The 22,969-nt window shown below is 32.9% G+C and overlaps 1 protein-coding gene, 3 non-coding genes and 1 pseudogene across 4 annotated transcripts; all 5 read left to right on the top strand.

Moving 5' to 3' along the window:
- Window positions 1-2,014: 2,014 nt before the first annotated feature.
- LOC115998556 (protein RRP6-like 2) lies at window positions 2,015-7,257 on the top strand. The gene is made up of 12 exons (XM_031238152.1): window positions 2,015-2,454; window positions 2,540-2,695; window positions 3,874-4,032; window positions 4,098-4,181; window positions 5,059-5,138; window positions 5,283-5,333; window positions 5,599-5,707; window positions 6,000-6,082; window positions 6,291-6,336; window positions 6,454-6,541; window positions 6,627-6,793; window positions 6,880-7,257. The coding sequence occupies exons 1-12, from the start codon at window positions 2,308-2,310 to the stop codon at window positions 6,976-6,978; spliced, it is 1,269 nt and encodes a 422-aa protein (XP_031094012.1). The 5' UTR covers window positions 2,015-2,307; the 3' UTR covers window positions 6,979-7,257.
- Window positions 7,258-7,386: 129 nt separating this feature from the next.
- On the top strand, window positions 7,387-7,582 carry LOC116000546. Its single transcript, XR_004094125.1, has one exon. It is a non-coding gene; the product is annotated as a U2 spliceosomal RNA (small nuclear RNA).
- A 2,507-nt stretch (window positions 7,583-10,089) lies between these two features.
- Window positions 10,090-10,767, top strand: LOC115999384 (annotated as a pseudogene).
- A 1,078-nt stretch (window positions 10,768-11,845) lies between these two features.
- LOC116000548 lies at window positions 11,846-12,040 on the top strand. Its single transcript, XR_004094127.1, has one exon. It is a non-coding gene; the product is annotated as a U2 spliceosomal RNA (small nuclear RNA).
- An 8,738-nt stretch (window positions 12,041-20,778) lies between these two features.
- Window positions 20,779-20,973, top strand: LOC116000547. Its single transcript, XR_004094126.1, has one exon. It is a non-coding gene; the product is annotated as a U2 spliceosomal RNA (small nuclear RNA).
- The last annotated feature ends 1,996 nt before the right edge of the window (window positions 20,974-22,969 follow it).

Below are 22,969 nucleotides of genomic sequence, written 5' to 3' on the forward strand. Positions count from 1 at the left end.
AATGGAATAAATTCCGTCGCCATTTTTGTCGCCATTTCACGACGGAACTCAAATCCTTCGCAAATTCAGTCGCGAGTTTTTTGCCGCAAAGGTTTCGCTCTATTTCCTATTTGCGCAAAAAATCGCGACGGAAATTAATTTCGTCGTTAATTTGCAACGAAAGTTATTCCGTCGCAATATCCGTCGCTATATTGCGATGGAATTATTTCCGTCGCGATTTTCCGTCGCAATTCGCGATTTTTCTTGTAGTGTTCATGTTTCTTCTCCTCCTTAGGGATATTGATTTATTTCTCGTATACAGAGGAGAACAAAGAGGAATTATACACTCAGTAGGTCAAAGGAGGCTTTTACCCCTCAAATTGAGGTCCACTTAACCCACTTCTGACGGAAGGACTAACATTGGAAAGATTTTGATAGTCAAGTGTTAAAATTGTCCAAATGAAAAGTCGAGTACTAATTGTGGAAAATCACTATACTCGGGGGACCATTGTTGGAATTAACTCAATACTATAATATACATCATATAGTAATTTGATTGTTGGAATTTTACGTACATTAACATAATATAGTAATATTTTTTTAATAATATAATATACATCATATAGTAATTTGATTGTTAGATTTTTTTTTTCAATATTATCATGAGAGGAATTTTATTATGTACATTAATATAATATAATCATATTTTTTTTGAATACTATAATATACGTCATATAGTAATTTGATTGTTGGAATTTTACGTACATTAAAACAATATATTAATATTTTTTAATAGTATAATATATTAATATTTTTTTTAACTATAATATACATCATATAGTAATTTGATTGTTGGAATTTTTATTGTTTTGAATATTATCATGAGAGAAATTTAATTACGTATATTAACATAATATAGTAATGTTTTTTTAATACTATAATATACATCATATAGTAATTTGATTGTTAGAATTTTTTTTGAATATTATCATGAGAGAAATTTAATTATGTCTATTAACATAATATAGTAATATTTTTTTTAATACTATAATATACATCATATATTAATTTCATTGTTGGAATTTTTATTTTTTTGAATATTATCATGAGAGAAATTTAATTACGTATATTAACATAATATAGTAATGTTTTTTTAATATTATAATATACATCATATAGTAATTTGATTGTTGGAATTTTTTTTGAATATTATCATGAGAGGAATTTAATTACGTACATTAACATAATATAGTAAATTTTTTTGAATACTATAATATACATCATATAGTAGTTTGATTGTTAGAATTTTTTTTTAATATTATCATGAGAGGAATTTAAATACGTACATTAACATAATATAGTAATATTTTTTTAATACTATAAATCTATAATATACATCATATAATAATTTGATTGTTGGATTTTTTTTGAATATTATCATGAGAGTAATTTAATTATTTATATTAAAATAATATAGTAATATTTTTCTAATACTATAATATACATCGTATAGTAATTTTATTGTTGGATTTTTTATTTTTTTTGAGTATTATAATGAGATGAATTTAATTACGTACATTAACATGATATTGTAATATTTTTTTTAATACTATAATATATATCATATAGTAATTTGATTGTTGGAATTTTTTTGAATATTATCATGAGAGCAATTTAATTACGTACATTAACACTTCTCTATACTCAATGTCAAGGATCGAACCCTTAATTTAAAAAATGGACTATTTTGATTATGAGTTTTAGTATATCAACTTTCAAATCCATTTTTTTTTTTTAAATGGACTCCTAAACCCCTAAATTTTATTCTTGATGGATATTGATAAACTACATTTTCATGTAGGTTCCAATACAAGTGTCTACATCAAAATTTTATATTTTTAAATAAAAATTGTATGTAAAAAATGTGAATACACATCATATTTTGCTTTGATTATTAATAATTTATGGAGTTATTACTCGTCTACAGTATTAATTATTACAGTAACTGTTCCTTCTTCCATCCAGCATCCTTCCTTCCTTGGTTGTGTTGCGTTTGACGGGAAGAGGCAGTTAGAGCGCGTCAGTGAGGTTTGAGGTGAAGTGGGAAGAAACAGAAAACCTAACTCCGATCCGCTCCCTATAAACTGAAATTTGAGGCTTTAAGTTTAAGGCCATTGGAGATGATCCACACTTGCTTCCAAAAGGCATATATACATTCGGAAAGAATTGAAAAAGAAGTGAATTATCAATTCATTCAGTGGAAATCGAGAGATTCTTGAAAATGTGGGGTCGTTAGGTTGAAGCCGATATCGTTGTCTGATAGTTAAGATGGGTGGTCCGGCGGTGCCGTTTCATATATCCACTATTCCCAAGCCGCAAGACGAGTACCGGATACTTGTGAACAACTTGAACGAGCCGTTCGAACATGTGTGGTTGGAGACCAGCGAGGATGAGTCCAGGTTCATACATCCCCTGGTTAGTGCTTTCTTTCTCTCTCTCTCTCACTCAATTGCTTTTTGAATGTGAAATTTCCCTCTAAACTTCACTTATTTTCTTGCAGGAGAAGTTTTCTTCCCTCGATTTTCTTGACACTGCTGTTGCTGCTTCCGACCCTGTCAAACCTCCTTCTTTAGATCACACTCCATTTAAACTAGTGGAGAAGCTCAACGATCTGAAGGAGTTAGTGCTCAAGTTGCAAGGAGTGGATGAGTTTGCGGTACACTTTGATTGAAATTATTTTTACTTTTTCAGAATTCTTGATTATTTCTTTTTTTCATCTTCACTTTGTGTTGTTTCAAACCTTTTGCTGTCTTCCATTTTTTCCATAAATGTTTTCTGATCAAAATCTTTTAATTTCTTATACTCAATATAAGTGTGCTTTCTTTCATGTTTTTCTGGTGAGGAACTCTATAAGCTTCCCAACAGACACCAATATATGGTCTTATACTTCAAATCTTTTATTTGTTGTCAAGCCAAATTTATTTTCTTTATTCCTGAAATTAAAGTTTCTTCTTAGTTGTGTTTGGCACCTGATTACATCATCCTTGAGAAGAATTATTCTATGATCAGCCACTTGGCACATCTCACGTTTTGTTTAACAGTTACTCACAACCTCTTCCCTGTTGTCGTCATATTTATGGGTTAGATTCTCCGGTATCTTCTTGTTTTGGTGGTGTTGATCGCATAGAGCCATTTTGTAGTTATATTTCTGATATCCTTGTGCCATATTAACACCAGCATTATTTGTGTGAAAAGTTAAACACACACATCACTTGAATTGGTATTATACTCTATAATTTCAGAGTGTCAACTGTCAACTATTGATGATTTGGCATCTAAATATATGTATGTTTATATCCATATAATTTCATCAGTCTCACACCTTTGGTAAAATAGTTGAGAACCTTTCTATGTCCATCTTTCTTTGGATATGACCAACCCCTGAATGCCTTGGGCCTAACTTTGATTCTGCAAGACTGCAACTTAATTTACTTGCTTTATGTTACAGCATTTGGGCATTGCTTGAATGGTTCAAAAGTTTAACATGCTTGAAGCTCTCACTTTGATCTCACTATTTTTTGAAATTTATGATTGGGTCAGAATTATATACTTTTCCGTTTTGACCATGCACGGCCTTGGTCTTGGACAAGCTGGGTGTTATTCTTTTGTTAAGGGCATAGAATGCTTGGCATTTGCAATAGAGATGCAAACTTTCACTTTTATTTGTGTAGATATCAAACAGTTTGGTTTGCTTGTTGGTTCATATTTTACCCATTTAATTTTTCTTTCCTGGGACCATATAAATAAACTGTGTTTTTAAACACTGCACACATATTTTTGAATGCTTGTAACATGAGTTTTTTTTTTTTTCCCCTTAAATCTACTCTGGTCCAGGTCGATTTGGAGCATAATCAATATCGATCCTTTTTAGGAATTACATGCCTTATGCAAATATCTACTAGAACTGAAGATTTTGTCATAGACACACTGAAACTTCGCATTTATGTTGGTCCTTATCTAAGAGAAATTTTTAAAGATCCAACCAAAAGAAAGGTAAATTCTTTATTCTTGTCCATTGATGCTCTCAATGAAGATATCACAATTCTGTGCTTCACTAGGTCATGCATGGAGCAGATAAGGATATTCTGTGGCTTCAACGAGATTTTGGTATATATATCTGCAATCTGTTCGACACTGGGCAGGTTTGGACTAAATTTACTACTTTGTGAACCTTGGTTTGGACATGCATTTGATTTTATGGATAAATGTTCAATAAATAATTTGGTTAATGAACTACACAGTCATTATGTATATGGCTGGAATACTATCTTAATATAACTTCTATGTGTGTTAAGTTTGCTGGTCAAGAATGTTTGCTGGTCAAGAATCTTTTCATTTGCTATCCTCTTGGACTTCTAATCCTTCTCTTTTGTTTTCTATTGGAGAGATCATTTGTCCTATGGCAAAAACTTGAAGTAATGTCGAGTCTTTTACTGTGAATCTTATATTTAAGACCTGCCAGTCTACTTAACTATTCCTGGATTTCCTTTTATAAATGATATTATCCTAGGAATTCATAGTTTTTAAGAAAATGAATGATATTGTAGGTTTGACAACAATCTTTGAACCTGTTAGACTATCAAGTTCTTGGATTTATATCCTACTCCTTTGGATCTTTTTAATGGAACTAGTTGATGCAGGGAAAAGTACAATGTTTTTCTTAATTTTTTAAAAAAGTGAAATGAGTAGAAATCTTCTGTTTGTCCTTATAATGTATTTTACAAATTAAGAATATCATGTAGATAAGTCCTTGCTTGTGTGAGCAATAAATTCCCAATAAAGAAGTTAGACTAATGTCTCAAATTTGTAATTGATGCTTGTGAAAGTAAAATTTATAGGATAAATGCTCTACTTTTTTTCAACTAAGAAACCTTTGTTTTTTTGTATTAGTTGCAAATTCTGAAATTGTTTTGCCTTAACAGTGGGAACCTTTTTTATTGGAAGGAACGATAGATACTAATAACAATGATTATCTTTTTTTTGGGGGTCTAATGAGATTAATGTTGTGTCCATTGTTAGGCCTCAAGGCTTTTGAAAATGGAGAAAAACAGCCTGGCATATTTGCTGCAGCATTTTTGTGGAATTATGGCAAAGAAAGAGTATGATCTACTTGCATAAAAAGAAAATAAATTTAGAGAAGCCTAACTTCTTCCGCCTTGTGTTCTTGAATATTCTCCATGCTCCTTTGTGTGGAATAACGTAATTAATTACAAGCACATCCTGATGAGATGTTCTATTTGTAGATATCAGAGTGCAGATTGGAGGTTGCGCCCACTTCCTTCTGAGATGCTCAGGTACATATCTTGAAACGGTTCCCCTTGCATTCCTAAGCCTGTGTACATTTTCTTTTGTTTACTATTGCAGCTTCGTACTTTATGCTTTTGTCAAGTCCAATTTCAACCTTGAAATAGGGTGGTCTTTTTTCTTCAATGTTAATGAGAAAAAGCGGTGGCATTCCTTATGCTTGCCTCATGCAAATTTTGGTATTTATAGTTTACAGTGTAATTAACCAAGTGACTTAGCTGGTTATCGTTTTTTTTTTGTGCTTGTGTGCTGTAGATATGCCAGAGAAGATACACACTTTCTATTGTACATTTATGATGTCATGAAGATGAAGCTGCTTTCTTTATCTGTCAACACTGAATCAAGCAGTTCTCCTTTGGCAGAGGTAAGATCTGTGTGTCTTCTTTCTCAGTACATGAGTGGCCATTCTTTAGTTGTATACATGTAAAGAGCAATGAGAAATATGAAGTCCATGACTAGACTTACCTGAAGCTCAAACAAGAACCTTGTGGTGTTTAATGGCTGAAGCATTCATTGGACATAAATTCCATAGGGACAATAGTTAAAGGAAAATGTTTGCCTCTGACTTTATATAATTCAGTTAATCTGTGAAATTTTGTTCTTATTATTATTGTATGAAGTTGCTAATTAGATTAAAATCATTAAATGTCTTGCAGGTATACAAACTTAGCTATGATATATCCATGCAGCTGTATACAAAAGACATTTGGACTGATAAGTCATATCTCAATATATATGGGTATGTTTTATTCATTATGTGCCTTACAATAAGGAGTAGGTATTCTAGGCATACCGGTCAGCCTTCTATTAATGAAGAAAGAGTAGATGGAAATGTAGCCAATAACTAAAAAATAGTGGGATGAAGGGTTAGACTATTGGGAGGTACATAGTCTATAAGAGGATATCCAAACCTTTTTGATGTGCCATATGCTCTTTGAACATTGCAGGTTACCTGAAGCTGGATTCAATGCTAAGCAGCTTGCAGTTGTTGCAGTGAGTAGTACTTGCACTGTTTTATAATTTGATATCACTTTCTGTTTGTTCGCATTGCTGCTTTGCTCATCAAGTGATTTGGGTTTTGCACTTCCTGTTTTGTACTTTGCTGTTTAGGGACTGTCTGAGTGGAGGGATGCTGTTGGTCGTACAGCAGATGAAAGTACTGGGTATATTTTACCAAATAGAGCACTTCTTGACATTGGTATGATATCAAATTTATTATAGTCCTAAACTTTGTGTCTTGCAATGGCAGTACTGATTTATCTGTATTTTTTTTTTATCTAAAGCTAAGGAGATGCCTCTTACCAGCTACAGATTGCTCCAGTTGGTTAAATCAAAGTACCCACATAACCCATCTATTGAAAATAATGTTGATTATATAGTCAATCTCATTAGGAATTCAATTCAAGCGTCTGCTGCATATGAAGCTGGTGTTGAATACCTGAAAGAAATGGTTAGTTTTCGGTTTTTATCCTTCTTCTATCTAGCAAAGTTTATGCTGGGAGTTTCTTAATATATCTTCTTTCCTGCAACTTCTAGTCGAGAGGAAAAAACAGTGATGTAAATGCAACTTCAAACATAAACGGGGGTGGCGGTGGGGATACAAAAGATGCCAAAACCTCACATCACAAAGTCTGAAATGATACTCTGTAGCCTGTACATTGAGATTGAGAAACTCTGAAAAACCAAAAAAAAGAAAAAAAAAACTCTGAAATCGACATCTGAAGAGTGAAGCAAGTAACAAACATCAGCATCTGGGAACTGTCTGCCTGTACCTCTTGAATATGAAAAGCACAGTTAGTCAATTTCTGTTGTAAAAGAAAGATATGATACTCTGTAGTCTGTACATTGCAGTTTGATGTAGTGAAGATAATGACAGTAAATAGTTGATATAATAGATTTTTCTTTTTCGTTTTCCTTTTGGGTATTTGTTCGAACGCAGATAGCTTATTAAGGCAGCTTTTTAGTGTCCCACATCGCTTCTGATAGAGGGAGCGTACGCTCGCGGCACCTAATAAAACAAGCGGGCCGTTAAGCTTGAAACTCATACCTTTCTCGGCCTTTTGGCTAAGATCAAGTGTAGTATCTGTTCTTATCAGTTTAATATCTGATACGTGGGCCAATGGCCCACACGATATTAACTCTATTTTTTTAGGGGGAAGGTCCATTAAGGTAGCTTGCTACCTGGGCCTTCAAGCGTCGCCTTGGCGTTGCACTACTGCCTCGGCCCGGCGCACCCCACTAATTTTTAGTTTTAAATTTATAACGGTGTTAATAAGTCTTTACTAGTTTTAAGATGAAAATAGTTCAACTATAATATGAGATTAGTAAAATATTATTAGTATTTCCAAAAAAAAAAGTAAAATATTATTTAGGAGTTTTATTTATTTCTTTTTTTTTTTTTGTTAAATGAAAATTTACTAGTACTGTTGTGTTATCTTACTCAGTAATAAAATTTTGTAAAATAAAACATTACAACACAAAACATATATAGATGTCATTTATTTATTTAGTTATGAAAAAACAAATCAATTAAGGAAAATGAAAGTTGTAGGAGTCGTTTAGTAACTTGGAGGAAAAATGGAAGATTTTTCAAAAAAAATAGAGAATTAGAGAAGTGGAAGATTCCATCTGCTGTGCACTTCTTGTTTTTTTTTTTTTTTGTCCCTTTTATTCTCGTTCATTTCCCTTTTATTCTCCAATTCTTTCCTTATTATTATTATTTTCTTTTANTTTTTATTTTTTTTTTTTTTTTTTTTTTTTTTTTTTTTTTTTTTTTTTTTTTTTTTTTTTTTTTTTTTTTTACTATTACTGTTATCTTTATTATAATTATATTATTATTATTCTCTTTTTTTCTTTGCTTTGTTTGTTCTTCTCCAGTTCTTTCCTTATTATTATTATTATTATTATTATTATTATTATTATTTTGAAGAATTATTATTATTATTATTATTATTTTCTTTTCCTTTTCTTGTTCTTCTCCATTTTTTTTACTATTATTATTATTATTATTATTAGACGCCACCCTCTTAAAGCTAGCTTCTTCTTTTTTATTTTTATGTATTTATTTATTTATTGTTATTATTATTAGTATTATTATTATTACTTTCTTTTCTTTTCTTTTATTATTATTATTGTTGTTGTTGTTGTTGTTGTTGTCGTCTTTGTGGTAGAAATGTACAAAAACTATATGAAAGATTGTAACCTATGAGGTTTTGCGTATTTCGTTCGTAATTAAACTAAGCTCTAACATGAATAAAATAGCTATAATTTATTTGGTAATATGTGTTTATTGATTTTTGTAACATTTTACACATTTAGTATTATTGTATTGAATTTATTTTTATTTCAAAGTTGAACTTGTAAAATAAAATCAGAAAATTGAAGAAATGAAGAAATTTGAAAATCTGGAGAAATGGAAAATTGGAGGAATGAAGAAGGAAAACTAGAGAAATGGATAAATGGAAAACTGGAAATGGAAAAACATAAAAATGAAGTAAACAACACCATAATGTGTGTATATTGTATTTGAAGTGCATGTACTGTATTCGAAATTTACATTTCAAATAGAGTTGTTACTTGAAATTATTTAGGTTGTATTTGAATTTAAATCTTTAAGTAATTATAATTATAAAATCATTATCTTTTCCTCTCATACTTTTGAACAATACAATAAAAATGAGGATGAAAAAGTAATTAAAACTTATTTTCCATATATTAAATATGAAACTTTAATATATTTACACACACACACACACACACACACACACACACACACACACACACACACACACACACACACACACACACACACACACACACACACACACACACACACACATATATATATATATATATATATATATATATATATATATATAAATTTATATGGATTTAAACTCTTATTTATTATCAAATAAATAGTAAATTAATTAATTACTTCATCGCAACCCAACTATTGTAGAAACATTTAAATTAATCGCAACTATAGTATGTATTTCTCCCGAGTATGAGTAGGATACGTCTGTGCGTATTGCAAGAGTATTTATTATATGACTTATTGACAAAGATAGTAACAAATTATTAGGTATCATTTCAACTTGCAATATAAAATATAACACAAATATAAAATGGTACGATTTTATAATAAAATTTTATTAAAAACTTATGATTTGTAACATAAAGTTGTACTGAAGTTTGTAATCGTTTTACATTCCATTGCAAACTTGGTGCAAAGTATTAAATAAAGAGCTAAAATTTTGTAGGAAATTATTTTGCATGAAATACTTCTGTATTGAAGTCTGTTGCAACAATTGCAATATACATAAGATCTCTTAACATCAATAATGCTACTTATTCTCTCTACATATACAACACATTTGGGGTTTCTATTTGACAAATCAAATGATTGAATTGTTTACAACACATTTGGGGTTTCTATTTGACAAATCAAATGATTGAATTGTTAACAAGTTTGAGAATAATGTTCTTATCATCCTTTCTGAAAAGAGTTAATACCCAAAATGGTCCTCCAAGTATTAGTTAATACTCGATTTAGTCCCGAAGTATTTTTAGTACCTAATTTAATCCTCTGACTTTTAAAATCACATCAAATTAGGTCCTCCGTTACCATTACCGTTTATTCACCGTTATTTTGAGGATAAAGAAGTCATTTTATATGCTCCAAACCCATTTCTTTGCAAATCAAACACTAATTTTCGACCATTCTCAGGGATTTCCGCCACCAACTCCTCCTCACTATCCTCCGTGTTCGGAGTATAAAGAATTGGTGTTCATAGGATGTGTGAACCAGAAATCCCAGGATGGAACATATGCTCCAAACCCGTTTCTTTGCAAGTCAAACCACCAACTGGGTTTTCTCTCAAAATCTGGATGCCCTGTTTGAGACTCTGGTTTCACAATCATCCGCCACTAAGTTCTACAAAATCGCTGCCAGCAGCGACCAATCGAGCATTGCATGGCTGTTCCAATGCCGGGGCAACCTCTCCGCCTCCGATTGCAGCGATTGTGTGCAGATAACCACCGACATGTCTAAAAACCTCTACGGCGACTCGATCGCGGGGAGAGTCCAGCTGGTCTACAAGCTCTGTGGGAGACGACGCTTGGGGAGATCGCAAAGGGCGTGGAAATCGGCAACGGGTTCTACACCAGCGGCTATGAATCGATCTTCATCCTCGACCAGTGCGAAGGCGATTTGGGAAGTGACAACTATGTGAACTGTGTGAAAAACGCGGCGGAGAAGTCAAAGAGCACCTGCGGTTGGTGTGGGGTTGGTTCTTACTGTGTGAACTGTGTGGAATTAGATTGGCCGGTGTGGGGTTGGTTCTTGCTTGTCTGTTATTTACAAAATCAGCTTTCAAGAAAAAGACCCATTCCAAGTATTCTATGGAGGATAAAGGCCAGTAAACCCATTCTAATCTGTTTCTGTTCTTTCATTTTTCTTCTCAAGATTCAATTTACATATAATAATGAAGCTTATAATGATTTTCTGTGGTGTTATTTTGGGATTTAGGTAACTGAAAAGAATGACAGAACCAGAACCGGGAAGCTTCCAATGTCAAGTTTCCACCATAAATCTCAATAGATGATTCAAGATTTATGGTGGAACCCAAACCTCCCAGAAATCGGCGGTGGTAAGAATGCAATGGAAGAACTAGAACAACCTCACAATGGCAAGCCGCACCAATTCAAGAAACAATCGGACGAACTGTTACAGAGCTACTGGTCCGCCATAAGAAATCCAGAAGAAAAGAGAAGCATAGACGAAGGAGATGATTCGCTGGCCTCCTTGAGGTGCGAACCGCCACCACCCACCAGCGAGGTGCTAGTGGTGGGCTGCCGGAGCTACGGTGGATTAAATCGAACCAAACCAGAATTCATAAGACCGAAGAAATCGATGAGCGGAGAAGGATTTCTAATAAAAAAAGACATTTTTGCCCCTAACGGTGGATAGTTGAAAATTGTAACGGAGGATCAAAATGGGTAACGTTTTAAAAGACATAGGACTAAATTAGGTACTAAAAATACTTCGGGACTAAATCGAGTATTAGCTAATAGTTGGAGAACCATTTTGAGTATTAACTCTTCTGAAAATACTTTGCAGTCATATTCTCAAAAGAGGAACATTCCCTGTAACTAATAAAAATGAGCTCAAAGTTTAAACCAATTGCATTTGGCTTCTATTGTGATGAACTCGATCATTTTATTTATGTGAAAATTTTTAGTTTTGATTTCTTGATTTAGTTTTTGAATACAATTATAATTCCCTAGTCATTTTTAAGTCAATTTTTAAGTTAAAAAATGCTCAAATTTGTGTATATTTCAAAGACAGAGGGAGAAGAGTTATAATATAGTAAGCAGAGTGGCTTTTCCTATTGCTATTGAGGATTTAAGTAGTTCAACTTACTGTCCCACATCGCATAGGTAGAGGAAGCGAATGTCCATGAGATGATATAAAATAGTTGGGCCTATATCTTCAAAAGCCATACCTTTCTCGGCCTTTTGGCTAAGATTAAGGGTAGTATATGTTCTTATCAGTTGAATATTTGATACGTAGGTCAATGACCCACACGATATTAACTCTATTTTTTTAGGGGAAGGCCCAATAAGGTAGCTTGCTACCTGGGCTTTCACGCGTCGCCTTGGATTTGCACTATTTTCTCGGCCCGGTGCACCCCGTTAATTCAAATTATAAAATCGTTTGCCCACCGACTGCTATATCCGTTTTGGCCCAATAGCGCATAAACTTCAAATATTTTGATTATACATTTATTATTTGGATGTACAGTAATTAATAATATATAAAATAATATATTTTTAATACTTGAATAATATATTTTTTATGAATACAAAATACATTTTTAATATATTAAAAGTACATCATTTGTGTATTGAATGTATATTATTAATATACTTTATACTTTTAATATGTATTTTTTATATAAATAATGTACTTTTTATTTATACACAGTGGTTAGATGTTAAAAGACCGTATTAAACGTCAAAATGATGGCCACTTATTTTTAAATGTACAATATACATGATCCTAGTATTATTTCCATTTATCAAATCCAATAAAATAGTACCGCCAATTATAAAAAAAAAGTTAATCTACACTTATAATAAGAGTCAATAATGTTAGACCCATAACTGTAACTAAAAAATGTTGGTGTAATAGTCTGCTATAACATATTATACTTTGTGTTCTTCTTAATTGTGTAACCTCCAATTAAATTCCTAATATATCCTAATCCTTTATAATTTTACCAAATTATTTCCGTTAAATATAACGGAAGTTTAACATTAAATTCTTTAGGCAAATTGTTTCTTTATTGCAGTTTTCAAACAAATGGCAATATTCTATAATACAATTCTGTATAGATTCAAAACTTAAAATTAGAATATTGAAGTCTTAATAGGATTCTATAATACAATTTTGTATAGATTCCTAACTAAACAATTATTCTACTCAAAACAACAGTATATAAACCCCTCCCCTTCTCACTGGATGGTATTCACCCAAAACTAAATATAACATATTCTGCAACACACAATCTACTTGACATTCTATAGGTATGATTGTCAAAATATTAGCATGCTAATTCTATTATTTGTATTTGTACTCATAATGATTACAGTTTTAAAAAAAAATCAATGATGCTATACTCATTAATTAGTATAACTTCAATATCGTTATGTAAATATATCTATTGTATAATCTGTTCATCTATACTTGTATCTTTGTATGTAGTGTTGTGGTTCTTATTATATTCCTCTATAATCTACACATTTTAGTTACCCCTAATTCTCTAATCTATGATTTTTGAATTTATGTTGTGGTTCCCATTATATTATTCCATAACATCACATATTTCCCATGGCACAAGGATATTAGTTATGACAAATGCAATAAAGTTAATTGATATTGACACACAAACTGTGGGTTGGAGTTGTACAGTTTATGTCATTAAGAAAAACGAACTAAAAAACGCTATTGGAACGCTTGAGAAAAAGTATATGCTCATCATACTTGAGAATGAAACAGTAAGTAAATAGTAAAAAATTTCTCCCTTTATTATTATTATTATTATTATTATTATTATTATTATTATTATTATTATGAAGATGCTCTCATTCACCACCAACATTGTAAATGCTATATCTAAATGCAAGGAACTCGGGTTCAATCAATAGTGTTTGATAATAACATTGGAATGTATGATATCACTTTACAAACCAACAAATGGTACATCATCTCAAATGTCATTGTCAAACCTGTCAGGCCGAAGTATAAAGTACTCGATCACAAATACAATTACACATGGATTTTAAATGGTCAGACCGGTGTCCAAACAAGTGACAATGATGACACGCCATTTGCTCCCATGTAAGTGGTTTATTTGTTTCTACTTACTTTAGTTGCAATTTAGCTATTTACAATTTCGTTATGTTTTATTAAAATATATAAGTATTGAGACTATTTCTTTGATGTTTATTAATTTAGCATTTTTTTCTCTCTCATTATTATATGACTACTTTAACCAATTAAAGAACACTAATTTAAAAATACGCATTGAGCATTGGTTTAATCGCGCAACGCGCGTGTGATAACTAGTATAATGATACAAATGTAAAGTTCAGTTCAAATATAAAACGTTTGCTTAAATAGAATAAATTTGAATGTGAATTAAAGAAAATGAATATTGATTCAAATATATTAATAATGACACCACACAATAATAGTTATCAATATTTTTTTTGTTTTAATATATCACAATTAACAAAGTCGATTTATTACCTGTCATATAAGATCTTCTTCGTCGAATATACTTTGTTGTATCTTCTAAGAAGATTGAGTATTTGACAAATGTCATAAGGGGTTCACAAAAAAAATTGCATACCCTTTTAATATGGCTTAGTGACAACTTGTTAAAAGGTTGAGAGTTGTATAGTATTTCGTTTCTTATGTCTTAGTTTGACATACTAGTCTCTTGCAAGTTGCAACATCTTCCTACATATTGAGTTTCACAAGAATCTCTTAATTCTTAAATTTTCACCATTACACTCAATCTGTCTTGATCTCATTCACCATAAACCACTATGCCAAGCACCATGCAACAATTTGAAGATTGTCCACACCTCATCTTTAATTTATTGGCTTTACAAGACTTGCAAATGGACGGATAATTGGTGGAAGATGCGGGTGTTGGACGATCCCCGTCTATAAATTTTAACATCATCAAAAATTGAGAAATTGTTAAGAACTATTTGTAATAGATTTTTATGATAACAAACATACTAGGAAATTAGGTTCTCATCTCTTTTTCAATTCTTAGACTTAGAAACTTTTTGCAATGTTACAATTGTTTAGTTTTCAAAAGGGGCGAACTATACCATCCAAAATGTAAAATAACAAGATAGTAGTCTAATCCGCAACGTAGACTGACTGGATAGTCACTATTTAAAAAGTTAAAGGTTTGAGAAGTCAACGGTTTGAAAGGTTATTAAAGGAGCTAAATCATAAGAAGAGTTCTAGATCGAAGAGTAAAAGATGAAGAGTTGAAGACATGAAGAGTGCAAAAGCCGAATAATGGAAGGACTAAATGGTTCATTGATTTCGTATAGTAAGGGCTCACGAAAAATAAAATCAACTAAATACTCGAATAGTAGAAGGGTTGACTATCAATCGAACACCTGAGTAATAAGTTGTCACTAGTGTACCGTAGAGTAATCTCAAGTTCAAGCATTACATAGTACAACCAGAAAGCCATCTATCACTATTTAGATAATCAAACAACAATCCGAACAATCACTTATTAGTGAAGTGATTTAACAAAAAAAAAAAGAATTTAACCAATTGTATTTGACAATCATTATAATGAACCCGATCATTTCTGTTTATGAGAAAATTTATTTTTGATTTCAAAGATTTAGTTTTTGGATACAATTATAATTCCCTAGTCATTTTTAGGTTAATTTTTAAGTTAAAAAATGCTCAATTTGTATATTATTCAAAGACAGGGAGAAGAGTAATAATATTTGAGCCGCTTTCCTTACCAAGCACGACAACCATCTCCACCACCTTCCTTCATCGCCTCCTCACAACCACATACATCATCTCGAATTCCCCATCTCCATCAACAATCTCTACGATTCTTCCTCATATTACTTGTTAGTATTTTATTTTTGTACCCCTACTATGTAATTGGCTGATTATTATGTCAATTTTAGATTAGTACTGTAAACGCGAAAAATATGAATTGTATATTTCAAAATTCAAAGTATCGGTTATAGTGAAGTATATATCAAACGAGAAAGAGTACAATCTCTGTATAGAAGTCATATGATTCTCTACTAGAAGTATGCCGATTAGAAGTGCCGAATTCGGAGTATGCCGAATTGGAAGTGCGTCGAGCTATTCCAAGTTCGGAGTGTGCCGAACTGGAAGGGTGCCTAGTTCAGAGTATGCTGAACTGGAAGTATGCCGAGTTCAGAGTATGCTGAACTGGAAGTATGCCGAGTTTGGAGTATGCCGAATTTGAAGCGTGTTGAGTTCAGAATATGCTGAACTGGAAGTATGCTGAGTTCGGAGTATGCCGAACTGGAAGTGTTCCTTGCTGAAAGGCCTCCAGAATTAAGCAGCTTGTTTTTCAATGAAGGGCTAATATGCAGCTTGATCTTCAAAGAAGGGCTTCCGGTATTCTACTGGCGTATTCCTTAGCGCAGATATACTGCAGGCGTGTTCCTCAGCGTAGATATGTTGTAGGTGTGCTCTCGGCGCAGATATATTACAGGCGTGCTCCCGATGCAAATAAATTGCAGGCGTATCCCTCAGTGCAAATAAATTGCAGGCGTGCTCCCGGTGCAAATAAATTGCAGGCGTATCCCTTGATGCAAATAAATTGCAGGCCGTATCCCTTGATGCAAATAAATTACAGGCATATCCCACTGTGCAAATAAATTGCAAGTGTGCCCTAGACGATATCCCGGTGAGACGCAGATCTTCAGAGCTTCAAAGTCTTCTAATCTTCAATGCCTTGTTAATCTTCAAAGTGAAACCACTATTTATAGTGGTGGTGGGTGTGTAGAGAAAATATAACAAACCCATTTAATTTAATATTTTAATTTAAATACAAGGAATGTATCGGGACACCATCACGTCCAGGTTCATGATTTTATATTTTTGAACCAATTTATAATATCCACAACTTCCTCAAAATTATATAATCCACATATATTCTTCATGGACCAAATCAAGTCAAAGCCGGTCATTTCAAGCAGCCCAATCGATCCAATAGCCTGGTCCATCTTCAAATATTCTACCAACTTGGGCCGAACAACGCAACATCCAATTACATTTAATTAAGTAATTAAACTAATTAATTATTCAATGTGCCACTTAATTAACCCAATTAAATAAACATTAGTTCAATTAATTAATTAGAGTAATTAATTATCAATCGAAGCCCAATAACACACAAATCAATCCATTTAAATTTTCAATGCTAACAAATTGTCCCCTCGAGACTTGCTTGGCGTGCTTCAAATGCAAAGAGAAGGAAGTCTCGAAATTAATATCGCCCAGGAGTCCAAATTTGCAGTCCATGTTTGCAGGTAGCAGCCCAATAATTCATATTTTAATTGAAAATGCCCAAAAAAAGCCATATCCAATAGCCCAATTGTTTCCACAATTCTATTAGAGGCCCGTTTCATTTTCCTCTCCTAACTTTAGCCAAATTTAATTTTAATTTAGCCAAAATTAATTCTTCAAAATCAGAAAATTGAACCATAGCTCATCACGCTCAAGCTATGGTTCAATTTTGGTCATATTCCTTTAGGGACACAGTCCTTATCCCATCATGACTTGTAGTAACAAATTATATCCATGGCAAATCATACTAACCCTTTCTCCCACCCGGTCCACAAAATTAAAATTTGATAAGGATTGAGGTAACAACTCGATGCCACGAGTTCTGACTCGTGTTAAGGAGTCTTGAAAAACACGAGACAGTTTCGACTCATGTCAAGGAGTTTCTTTTAGCTTCCTCCTTTTAAAATATCATAAAGGATTTGTCCCAACTTATCAGTAAAAAATGCATGTGATTGTGTTGCTGAGGCTATCAAAGATTTAGTCAATGCTGAGACTGTAGTTTCAAATGCCAAGGTAGAAGTTTCTCGCATTTAAGAGTTGACTGTGCTTATGCCAGAAGGTAAAGAGAGCCTGAACCAGGCGAAGGGAAGCTTAGAAGCATGTAAAGATAACATGCTTAGCTTTAGGCTTTTGTTGACTGATGTTCTTTTTCCTTTTAGTTTCTATTTCTTGTAGCAAGGCTTTTGGTTGTTTCTTTTTCCCAACTCTTGATAATATCATTACCTTCATTTGTGCGCTTGTCTTTTGACAATTGTACATCTTTGCTTTGACTCGTTGAACGATTGTCTTGATATAACACAGTTGCAACATGAATTGGATTTATTTTTGTTATGACTGAACTTAGATAATTTGATTTCTAAGCTGCCTACGTACTCCTATGAAGGAGATCAAGTCAAACGTAGTTCAGATGATTTTTTTAAAAAGTAAAGCCATTCACAGTTTAAACTCATACTGGCCAGGAGCGTCTATGATTTGGGTCCACCCATAGACAAAGCGAGATGCATTAGCAGTTTAACCACATGCTGCATTTTTTGTGGACGAGTCATTCATCAAATTTCCATGGCTTGTGTTGTTACCTTGAATTTAAGCATAGTAGAGTTTTAAGAATCTTCCATTTATTGGACTAATTTTTAAATCATCTTCGCTGATCAGTTTGTAGGCTCCACCGATGTATACTTCTTTAACCACATAGGGACCATCCCATTTTGGAGTGAACTTGTGGCCGGTTTTTCGTGTCACAATGATAGGCATTCGAACAGCTAGGACTTTATCACCAATTTGAAAGGAACGGATCCTAACCCTTTTGTTAAGGCTCTTGACATGCGAGCTTGATAGCATTCTAAGCTCTGTTGAGCTTGTAGTTGTTTTTCGTCCAAGACTTCTAATTCAACCAAGCGTAACTTAGCATTTTCTTCATCAGTAAGACCCTCTTGTATGGTCAACCTTAAAGAAGGTATTTGGCACTCTAGAGGCAGGACTGCTGCCACACCATACACCAAAGAATATGGAATGCTTTGAGTAGGTGTGAGGTATGTGGTTCTATACGCCCACAATGCTTCTTCCATTCTGTCATGCCAGTCACGTTTTGATTTTGAGACCACTTTTTTCAATAGATTACATAGGGTCTTGTTAAAAGCTTCAGCAAGCCCATTTGCAACTGCATAATAAGCTGAAGAGTTTCGTTGCTGAAAGTAAAAAAGCTTGCAGATCTTTCTTGTGGAAAGGCGAACGTGCTTGTTCTTACATTGAAAGGTGGAGGGAACTATGCCTAAATTGCAAGGAGAGGATATCCCAAAGTTCTACAATAGAGATGTGCATCCATGGCATACTTCCAAATAAATTGTACTTCAAGCTAGACGTATGTCGAGTTGGACGTATGCCGAGTTTAAAGTATGTTGAACTGGACTTATGTCGAGTTCAAAATATGTTGAACTGGACTTATGCCGAGTTTGGTACTCAAACGGCGTGTTCCTCAGTGCAGATATACTGCAGACGTGCCCCCGGTGTAAATAAATTACAGGCATATCCCTCGGTGCAAATAAATTGCAGACGTGCTCCCGGTGCAAATAAACTGTAGGCGTATCCCTCGGTGCAAATAAACTGCAGGCATGCCCTAGCGATATCCCGGTGAGACGCAGATCTTTAGAACTTCAAAGTCTTTTAATCTTCAATGCCTTGTTAATTGCCATAGCTGTAGAATATTTTTTCCATCTCGGTTTTTTTTTTTTTTAACAAATTGAGCTCTATAGATTCAGAATCGTCTAAATATATCTTTCAGTACAATAGTTATATGGCACATGGTTCTTTTTATCGGATAACTACGTCCGCGAGCTCGAGGTTTGAATTTCTTTACGGTAGTCCCCTCATTCACTTCAGCTTTACTAATAACTAAATTGGCTTCATTGGAAGCCATAGTGTAACTAGCGTTTGCTGCTACAGAATAAACCAATTTAAAAATGGGATAATCTTCAAAGTGAAACCACTATTTATAGTGGTGGGTGTGTAGAGAAAATCTAACAAACCCATTTAATTTAATATTTTAATTTAAATATAAGGAATGTATCGGGACACCATCACGTCCAGGTTCATGATTTTATATTTTTGAACCAATTTATAATATCCACAACTTCCTCAAAATTATATAATCCACATATATTCTTCATGGACCAAATCAAGTCAAAGCCGGTCATTTCAAGCGGCTCAATCGATCTAATAGCCTGGTCCAACTTCAAATATTCTATCAACTTGGGCCGAACAACCCAACATCCAATTACATTTAATTAAGTAATTAAACTAATTAATTATTCAATGGGCCACTTAATTAACCCAATTAAATAAACATTAGTTCAATTAATTAATTAGAGTAATTAATTATCAGCCCAATAACACATAAATCAATCCATTTAAATTTTAAATGCTAACAAATACTTAGCGGAACTAGTTCGTGACTAATTATTGAAGATCTGTTGGAATAGAACCTGCGACATGCATATCCAAAGTTTATCACGTGTGTCCATTTTACAGGTAGCAATGAAAAAATTATTTTGAGGCAATTTACAAGATTATCTAGACCAGTTGAGAGATTCAATGGCTAAGGAATGGTCTCTCACTCAAAGCCTCTAGGAATAACTATTTTCATAAATAAAATGTCAAAACATACAATGGAATAAGTTTATTTATGTGAATGGTATTCCATTCTCGACATATTCATTGAACCAAACATGATAAAAATGTATTAAGATGATGAGTGACTGCAAATAACTCCCAATAAAGAAGAATTGCCTATTGAGAGTTACAATAGATTTTGTCTACAAAGCTTCAACAAAACATCAAATCAGAATTTATTTTTGCCCAAGACTGCAAAAAGAAAAGAATCAAATGAAAAACAAGCCTAATTCTCTCTGGATATATGAACAGGCCATTTGGACTCATGAATGCAGGCAGCCTCTTGACATGGATATGATTGTTTCTGACTTCATTATTCATTGGAAAAATCAAATGAGAAAAAACAAAAAAAAAAAAAAAAACAAACAAAACCCCCCATTCTCATTTCTCTCTGCATATATAACAGATTTAGTCTTTCAATTCTCATTTTCATTTCATTTTTTGAGTTAAAAAATGGTAACATTGTTGTATAATTAAAAGACACTGAGGGATAAGATGAATAATGAATAGCAGAGTGAACTCAATCTCCCACATCGTCTAAACAGAGGGAGCGAATGCACATAAAATGCTATAAAGGAACTGGGTCAATGCCTTGGAAAAGCATACCTTCCTCGGCCTTTTGGCTAAGATCAAGTGTAGTATCTGTTCTTATCAGTTTAATATCTGATACGTGGGTCAATGGCCCACACGATATTAACTTTATTTTTTATAGGGAAGGCTTATTAAGGTAGCTTGCTACTTGGGCCTTCATTCGTCGCCTTGGTGTTGCACTACTGCTTTGGCCTGGCGCATCCCACCAATTTAAGTCCAATTTTTCATAAGCCCACTCTTACGACTCAATTGAGTTGAGTATACATTTTGCAATCATTATTTTGTAGATTTATGGATCATATTATCAAATAATATATCTTCAGTATAAAATTAATGTATTTTTAATATATTAAAAATGAAGTATTTAGAGGATGTACATTATTTGTTGACTATTCTAGAGGTGGGCGTTTTGGACTTTGGTTCGATTTTTTTTATTTTATTTTTTTGATTAAAAAAATAAACCATTCTGATTTAATATTAGAGTTATGTTCGGTTTGAAACCGTTCGGTTTCAGTTCAGATTTAATTCGGTTCGATTTAAGATCCCCAATTTTTAACATTTTCTAATTTTCCGAACATATTACCAAACAATTCATATCCACATAATCCATATCCAAAATCTAAACATTATTTAACAAAATAGTAATTCAAAGTTCAAACATACTACGGAGTACTAATTGTGAGGTAAAGATCAGAACAATTGTAACAAACAACAAAAATGCAAAGTAAAGAACAAGCTATAAAGAAATCAAATAAGTGCAAAGTAAAGAACAAGGTATAAAGAAATCAAATAAAATATTTAAGTGAGATACTAGTGAGAATAGAAACTGAACAACGGAGTAGAGGCATCAAGGAACTTAGATTTACTTCTTTTTATTATTATTATTATTATTATTATTATTATTATTATTATTAAAACCAAACGGTATTCGGTTTGATTTTTACTAAACCGTTCAGTTCGGCTCAATTTACAAGAATTTTGAACTGTTTAATTTACAAGAATTTCGAATCGTTCAATTTCTCGGTATACTACTAGTTCGGTTTGATTCGGATAAATCGAACCGAATTGCCCACCTCTAATACATTATATTCCAATGTACTCTATTTTTATTTAAAATTAATTTCCTAACGGTATATACTCTAGCAATTCGAAACTAAGACGGAAGCGTTTGCCCGGGGTGTCTTGTGGAACCTAGTCAATGATATAAATTGTTGTGAGAATGCATGTGGGGTGTCTTGTGGAACCCCTGGTTCATGATATAAATGGTTGTGATTATCCATGTGGGACTTAACTATTAGCAACAAAGGGATGTTGTGCTTGTGATGACAGTTTCTCCAAGTGTTTTAATTAATTCTTCTTCTCCTAAAAATTGTGATGCCACCTGTGCTTTAATTTCTTCTCCTCTTAAAAATTGAATCTCTAACTCTAAGGACCTCCCACGTCATAGCATGACAGAGCATGTGATAATATGTAAATTACAGTAACTTAGTGACTTAGAAAAATATAGTCAAATGCCGATGCTCATAAAGAATCTATATATTTTGGACATAATTCTCATAGTATCACTACCGAATTTCAAAGGTGATTTAATTACTTCCCCCAAAAGGTTGAATCCCCAATTCCAAGGGCCCTCCACACTTCGTCCTGATAGAGCATTTGGAGGGATGTAAATCACGGTGACTCAATGACTTAGCAAACAGAGCCAAATGTCGGTATGCATAAGGAATCTATCTACTTTTAAGCATTACTATTCCTAAAGTTTAAATATTGATCTTTTTTCTCAAATACTACCTATTAAATCAATTAACTAAATTTTTGCGGGCATGTGATTTAATTCCTATTCCTTTGGGTGGAGATGCAACACAGCCACTGCATTAAGTGATTGATTCATGTTTGCAAAAAAAAAAAAAAAAAAAAGTGATTGATTTATCAGTTCTTATATCGTGGACCGCGGTCCACAATGCATTGTGGACCGCAGTCCCAAAACGACGTCGTTTTAGTAAGTGGGAGACGGAGCCCGTAATTGATATTACAGTTCATCTCAAAAGATACTGCCTTACATTTGTTTTGATATTATTGAATGAAACTGTAGTTATATCGAAATGTAACTGTAGTTGTGTTGAAATGTAACTGCAGTGTATATGAACTGATACTGAATAACAGTTTCACATTTGTGTTTTATATTATCGAATGAAACTGTAG

Source organism: Ipomoea triloba, chromosome 12 (assembly GCF_003576645.1).
Source record: "Ipomoea triloba cultivar NCNSP0323 chromosome 12, ASM357664v1".
Taxonomy (NCBI): domain Eukaryota; kingdom Viridiplantae; phylum Streptophyta; class Magnoliopsida; order Solanales; family Convolvulaceae; genus Ipomoea; species Ipomoea triloba.

What these genes read in the sequence shown, in the direction of transcription:
- LOC115998556 (XM_031238152.1), top strand. Translation starts at nt 2,308, where the DNA reads ATGGGTGGTCCGGCGGTGCCGTTTCATATATCCACTATTCCCAAGCCG. An exon ending in CCAGGTTCATACATCCCCTG is followed by an intron (nt 2,455 to 2,539) that starts GTTAGTGCTTTC and finishes ATTTTCTTGCAG; the next exon opens with GAGAAGTTTTCTTCCCTCGA. An exon ending in AAGATCCAACCAAAAGAAAG is followed by an intron (nt 4,033 to 4,097) that starts GTAAATTCTTTA and finishes GTGCTTCACTAG; the next exon opens with GTCATGCATGGAGCAGATAA.